Below are 7,543 nucleotides of genomic sequence, written 5' to 3' on the forward strand. Positions count from 1 at the left end.
GGAGCATTTTAAAAATGTTTCTGTTGTTTGTGTTATGTATCAATGACACTTTTGTCTGCTGAGAGCAAATGTTGCATTGCATAGATTTGTCTATGAAGCAGAAAAAGGAATTTGTGTTGCATGTAAATATGTTTAAGTTCAATGACATGTAGTTAAGTTGATGTCTGCTATCTTGACTTATCTGCAGATAATGTAGAGATACATGTAAACATGTAAACAATTGAGACTTTTGAAACCATGAATAAGAGCAATGATTTGATAACCTGTTTATCTATCCCCTTATTTGATGCCTCTGACACATTCCAGGGTGCTATCTGCACAGCCAAATCCAAGAGAAATTGCAGATTCTTATCTTGTTAGTGTGCACGACTGAAAACTTGGATAGGCCGATTGGTGTTCAAATAACTAAAACAACCTTCCAACCAAGCACAAAATACAATAAGTAAGTAAAATTACGGAAAATATATTGGAAGAGTGATCAGTAGTAATACTGCTGTATGATTGATTGATTGATTGATTGATTGATTGATTTACCACAAGCTTTTCTTGTGTTGGCCCCTTTATTTGAGACAAATAGATACATGTAAACAACTTCAAGGCTTACATATAACACTTCTATACAATAACTGTACAACACAATCTTGTTTCACTCCATTTCGAGTTACATGGGATGCATGTTCCAGTTTTTATAGTTACTCCCACAGCATTTACAGTAGGCTATGTGTTCAATTAGGTTTACTTTAGGGGATATACCGAAGCACTGAGCAACAAAGTCTTGTTACGTTTATAAGGGTTTATTCGGATATAGCAGATACCAGACAACCAATCCTCTTTAACGAGTCCCAAGCCAAAAAATAAAATAAAATTATGGTGTTAAAAAAATAAGACTAAAAATACCACAAAAGAAAAGAAAAAATCAGGTTGAAGTCAATTATAGTTCTAATTCAATAGTAAAATTGTATTGAAAAATATCTAGGATTTGGATTAAGTGATAAAAGTGGGGACTGTGTACATAATATATTCCCCAGCAGTAAAAACTCTGGCAAATATTATTCAAGAACTTCATTGAACAACAATCTACATTATTGTCAGTATTAACATGCATATTTCAAGCCGCATGGTTTCGAAAGCAGTAAATGAAATCATTATTTTAGGCTTTGCAGACAAGCCTGACCATAAGATCTGGGAGTCTTTTTCCCTTCATATGGAAACAACTGTCTTTGAGACCAACCCAAAGCATTTATACCCAGCACTTCATGGCTCAAATGCAGATTTATGACGACTTTTCAGTTTTTCGAAAGGAAACCAGGTCAGTTAGAGTTTTAAATGTTGGTCCTATTTACAACAAATCCGTAGGATCATAAAAAATATATGATAAAATATCGTAGTATGAATAAAGTTAAATTAAAAAGAACAATAAAATTGCAAGCTTCTTGATTTCGAGAGCCATATGTTACATCCTATGGCACATTTTATGACAATTTCATCTAGCCTATTGAAATTGTTAATAAACTGTAGGTTGTCTCAGGGCTGTCATTTTGTTCTGTATATTTGCTGGACTTTTGCATCTGCATCAGCAACAGAGCAAATTTCAGAGAACCACACAAACTTCCAGAAATATAACTTTGATATGCCTTCTTTCATAAACCCTCTAACACCCTGGGCCTCAGGCTTACCATCATACAAGGCCATCATGTGATTTTGCATCTTTTTTTTTCCTTTAATCATCCGGACATTTATTTTTAGAGGAGTGGCCTAATTCCCACACAATGCCACAAAGTAGACTGCAACAAGCCCTTTTTTATAAGTTGCATCACACCATCTAAGGCTAGCTATAAACTCGTCTTTTCATATTTCATTGATTTCCTGCTTTGTTTCACCATCTAGGATCCATGATATTGGTCAGTTTATTCCTAAATGAAAAAAATTGTTTTAGCAGCAGTTATTCCAGCATTATTCTCATGACGCTTAATGCTTCTGTTCTTCAGATGATGGGACGCACAAATATGGCAGTTATTTTAAAACAGTAGGAAGTGGACACATGGAGAAAAAGTCCTAGGATCTGGATAGGAAAACAATCAACTACTAGACTTCATGTGGTAATTACATCTCTATAATACATCACAATATCTTTAAAGCCTTGCATGTCAAAGCCTATATCAAAGCGTTTTAGTTAACTTAACCATAAATCCAACTTTTGGTCTAACACAGAGACTTTTGTTCAGGTTAATTTCAAGTGGAAATAATCCAATAACACTGATATTCAGTTTTAATGTAATAAAGAAAGAAATTCAGCTCAGAGATATAATAGAACACATTTCCATTATGCAAGTTTTTAGTTTCTTTTCTTGATTTCTCAATAGCTTTTAAAAGCATAGTTAAGATAGGAAAGATAGATCACATATTTCAACCAACAAAAAAAGGTATTTTATATACAAGAAAACTCAATTTAATTTTGGAGGTTGGGGGTTGGGGGTGGCATGAAAAGACTCTCTTCACAAAAATAAAATGATCAGTCACTATAATTCAGTCTGGTGACCTTCTGACTAAGACAGTCTCAGTTAAGAGCTTCGGCATTATCAGATTAAATATCCAGATGTTTTACAGTGCATGAACCTGAGCCAAGACTGCTGTATTGCAACAATAAATAAACACAAATAAAAGTGAAGCAATGCGTAGGAATAAGTAGTAAATCCACGACAGAAGTTTTAATCAGAGATACTGTCTTGGTCTGTTATGTGCAGTGTCAGGCATGAGCATGAAGTGAGCCGCGGCTTACTACAAATGTATTACAACATTATGTTTCGTTCAATATTTCATTATCAACAGATCATCATTAATATAATAGAATAGAATATTTTAGTCACAATTTACTAATAAAACTGTTTCTTTTTCTTCTCCCCCTATTAACATGAAATGGCTCTGACTAAAGAGTTCATTTTTTTGATTATTGTGAAAAAAAGAAAAATTGAATTCTTTACAATGATAAGAATTCAAACACTGCAATTATTTGTCCACATAATGATCATTATATGAAACGAAAACAGCCTGTAGTCTGTACTGGATGCTCGATTTGGTGACCATTTGACATGTCCTCTAGCACCACCAATCAGGCTTTTTCAATTAAATTTGGATTTTGTTTTCCATTTCCACGTTTACAGCTGGTTATTTTGTAGTATGTATAGCTACTTAGTTCACAATTCTCCTGCAGATTTTATTCTTTCATTTGCTATCATTCTGTACATCAGTGGTTCTCAAAGTGGGGACCACAGACCCCCCGGGGACAGAGGTTCTGTGGGTCCCCAGCAAAAACAGGGATCATTTATTTTCATATAATTCTATCCAGTGACACAAAGATGGAATGTATGACTATTTGTGTCATGGGTTTCAAATACTTTATGTAATAAAACATCTAAAAGCAACTATCCTATCAAATGGGGGAAAAATCTTTTCAAATGGGGGTCCATGGTCTACTTTATGTCAGTTTAGGGGTCCTTGATGTGAAAAAGTTTGAGAACCACTGCTATAGATGTTGATGCTATTTCATTCTAATTGAAGAGGTTAATGTATATTTAAGTTATATTTATTTTAAGTTATTCATTTATTTAGGAATTTTCCAATCAATAATTGTTAAAAATTAAAATTAGGCCTTTAACACGTTTCAGTTCTGCGTCAAATAGTGATCGGTGCATAATGTTGTACGCATGTCTGCAGTTTTCAGTGTTGGCATGGCCTGTGGTGGTGGGGCCCAATGTGATATCTTTTCATGTAGCCCATAATCCCTGGCGGCACCCCTGAGGAAGAAGAGATGGCTGACATGGTTGATGACCCGATTTGCCCCGTTGTTTTCTTCTCCTATGCACTTAATGTCACACGCCGAAGCACCAAGAACACATGACCAACTCCTGTAGGGTTTTGCGCAGCTCCTGGCTCCGGTACGCGTAGATGAGTGGGTCGATGAGGGAGTTGCAGATGATGAGGATAAGGAAAAGGTTGAAGTTTCGGAAGAAACAGTTGCAGAAGGGGCTGGTGGGGCAGGTGAGGATGAGGATAAGGTGGAGGAAGAAAGGGCCCCAGCATAAAATGAAGACCCCAAGCAGGATGGTGAGGGTAATCGCCCCCTTCATGCTCGTAGATTGGCGCCTACTTTTGTGGAAAGCCGTGATTCGCCGGGAATGCACATGCGCCAGGAGGAACATGTGCAGATACAACACCGCGTTAAACACCAGCGTGGTGCAAAAGAAGGTCACCAGGCACACGATGACGGCGTTGTCGGTGTGGTACACGATGAAAAGGATGCTGGAGGTGATGCTGGCCAGCCACACCACCACGATGATGGTGATTGCGCGCTGCGTGGTCATAATGCTGTGATAACGCAGCGCGTAAAATATGGTGATGTAGCGATCCGCAGCGATGGTGCACAGAAAGGAGAGCGAAGACACCACGGAGCTGCAGATCATCACGTCGATGACGTTGTCCAGGTGGCGCAGCATGCCTGGGTGCACGTCCAGTAGGCCGTGGTCGTGGAAAATCATGAACATGGTCTCCACCACGTTGCTGACACTGACGAGCATGTCGGACACGGCCAGGCAGCAGATGAAGTAGTACATGGGCGAGTGCAGATTGCGGTTCTTGATGATGGCCAGGATCACCAGGATGTTCTCCACCAGGCTGATGAGCCCCAGCGCCAGGAACAGCTCCTGAGGGATGCGGATCTGTACGCATCCTAAAGAGTGTCGCTCACCGCCGGTGGAGTTCGTTTCGTTCTCCTCCAAGAAGTCATTTATAGGGCTGAGCTCCACATGCAGGAGAGATGGGTTATGCAGGGACCCGTTGGTCGTTTCCATACCTGACTTCTGTGTGGTGACTGTATGTTTACAGGCTGTCCCGATACAACTTACTGCAGCACATTCAAACTTGGTAAGAAAGTTTCATAAGTTTTCGCCGTGATTTGGATGATGCTCCGGCATCAGCTGTTGCAGTCACGCGTTACCCTACAAGCAGCTGGAAAAATCAAGCGATTGGTCCGAGCAACCGTTCACTTGTTGGACCAATCGACACGCTGACTGTTAAATATCCACAAAGCGCAGGTGAATGAAATGTCATCAGCATTCATCTCAGCCATTGAACAGCGTCCACATTAACGCACCACGACGGGTCGGACAGCTGGCGCGTTTGTCCGTGTGAAAAGTAGGTGCACGTCTTCTTTTCTATGGATGCAACTTGTCCAGCGCAGAGATCCATAAAACGTCTGTCTCCACTAAAGCGTTGCGCTCACATTTGATGTTTGTTTCACCCTCATAATGCGCCCGACCCGCCCTTCTGCAAAACTCCTTGAATCCGTTCAGACTATTCTGACCATCATGGTGACGGCCAGCAGAGCGTCTTTGGCATCTCGGGAATAGGAGACTGCGACTTGCTTGAACCTTTCTCAGAGTGATGCTGGATCCTCGAAGACTTGAGGCGACTCCTCCTCTCACGGAAACGTCAGCTGGGCCGCGGTCCTGTCTCTGGAGCCTCGTGTCTGACGGCCGCGAAAAAAAAAAAAAAGGAGGTTTCACCGTTGTTGTGTCCATGTTTCATCTTTTACCTTTCTGAGACGTTTATTATATTACATTATATTATATTATATTACAAAAACAGTCATAGAGGCATGCGTAAAAGTGTAATCTCCCCACCTGTCACCCCTCTTGGTCATTGCTCACTGACAAAACTTTATTTCTGTACATGACCTTTAAAAAGCACTTCATTTTAAAATCCTGTATCAATCCTGTTGAGACCAATCCAGAAGTTAAACCATATTTATGGGTAGGTTCAGGCTGAAGACTGAAAAGGCTGTTGGCTGCTGTAACTGTTACCCATGTCCATAGTACTGCAGAGACCCCTTCCTCAGAGGACAAAATCCACAGACCTAGTTCTGTTTAAAACTAATTAATGTGATGCTTCAACTGTCTGACTCAGACAAATCAAGTGGCTTTCTTCCAATATTAGAAAACTCTGAACAAGGTTCCCTCTTTGTGTTTCATTTCAGTGTTTGTCCTGAGCCACAGCAGAGGGACAGTGAGAGAATTTTGTACTAAAAAAAGACAGTAATTTTGGAAGACGTCCACTTCAGTTATTCAGACTGCTGACGCCTCATATTTCCGTTCCTGGATTTTGGAACGCATTTTTGTACATAACTTCCAATGTGTCCCCAATCGCTTAGACCGAAAACTGGAACAGGAGAAACTAAAAGAGCAAATTAAAAAAAAAACTGGGTGTGTTCATGAAAAAATAGGACCCCATCCTTTAATGCAATTCCGCATTTGAGTTTGACTACTTGGGTTTTCTTGGCACTACAGATGTGCTGTTTACAGCAGTTTGATTTAAGCAGCTGTAACATGTGAGAAGTTATTTGAGTCAAATTCTGCAGTAAATATTGTAGTCATAAACAACAAACTCGTGGTTGCTTGAAGAAATCCTCAGCTGAACGAAGCATGGTAATCACACATGGACTATCTGTCAAAACTTGTGACATTATGTGGTGTTACTGAACCAGAGAAACTAAGTGGAACAATCCATTTGATGTTTTCAATTTGCCTATAGTGCTGCAACTATTGTTAAAGGACCGTAGAGCAGACTAGTTCACCGTTTCCTTCCACCATTTAAGGATATATTAGGGGAAATATAAAGAATATTTGAGTATAAACTGTAAACAGATATCCTAAACTGTCTTGTGCTGCAGTCCAGACATCACAGCTCAATTTGAGCAATATATTTTTGACCATTTTCTGGCTTAAAAGATGTCTGGGCTAGAGTGTCTAGTTTAAACCTTGTCTAAATGAGGTTGAAACGTCATAAATGAACTACCATTGTATCAAAATCATTTGAATGGTCTCTACTTGCTTCATAGGGAAATATAGTCAGTTCAACGCCTTTGACACACTGATTGAAAAAAAAAAAAACTCTCACCGGACTTCCTCTGACCCCCAACAACACACACACACACACACACAACCCCCCGACACCAAACACACAGACACAGCTCTTCTGAGGCGCTGATATGAAAGCCTTTCTGTCTTGCCGATACATCACATGAAAAGTTCTCACAGCCTCAACCATAGCTCCAGGTGAACTGGGAACAATGACATCATTTTAGCATCAAGCGCAGTCACACATCATGTGGCTCACTGAGTAAAAAAAGGTTAGTGTATAGACAGTTACAGTTTGTGTGGAGGGTGATTTGTTCAGTGCCCCAAGAATTTATGTCCCCTGTGTGACTGTGAAGCCTCTAGGTTGAATCTTGTTCAATAGCTTGTATTTTTAGTAATAAATTAATATCTAATTAAGACAAAGATGACAGAAAAGAGATATATAAAAGTAAGGGCTCCAACTGGTATTCTTATGAGACCTCTGAGTGGTTTGACTGAAAAATAAAATAAGCACATCATGAGACAGATCCTTCCATCTGCCAAATGAATTGTAAATGGACTGCATTTGTATAGGACTTTTCTGGTCCTAACAACTATTTAAAGCGCCTTACAGTACAAGACACATTCTCACA

General features: G+C 39.7%; 1 protein-coding gene across 1 annotated transcript; it reads right to left on the reverse strand.

Annotated features, from left to right (window-relative positions):
• Window positions 1-3,749: 3,749 nt before the first annotated feature.
• mc1r (melanocortin 1 receptor) lies at window positions 3,750-4,974 on the reverse strand. Its single transcript, XM_071488267.1, has one exon. It carries the CDS (start codon window positions 4,845-4,847, stop codon window positions 3,870-3,872), a length of 978 nt encoding a protein of 325 aa, XP_071344368.1. The 5' UTR covers window positions 4,848-4,974; the 3' UTR covers window positions 3,750-3,869.
• Window positions 4,975-7,543: the final 2,569 nt, after the last annotated feature.

The sequence above is a fragment of the Trachinotus anak genome, unplaced genomic scaffold (genome assembly GCF_046630095.1).
Source record: "Trachinotus anak isolate AG129_WGS33_773 ecotype Australia unplaced genomic scaffold, CSIRO_AGI_Tana_v1 ptg000011l, whole genome shotgun sequence".
Lineage (NCBI taxonomy): Eukaryota > Metazoa > Chordata > Actinopteri > Carangiformes > Carangidae > Trachinotus > Trachinotus anak.

Coding starts and splice junctions, on each gene's coding strand:
- mc1r (XM_071488267.1), bottom strand. CDS start 4,847: ATGGAAACGACCAACGGGTCCCTGCATAACCCATCTCTCCTGCATGTG.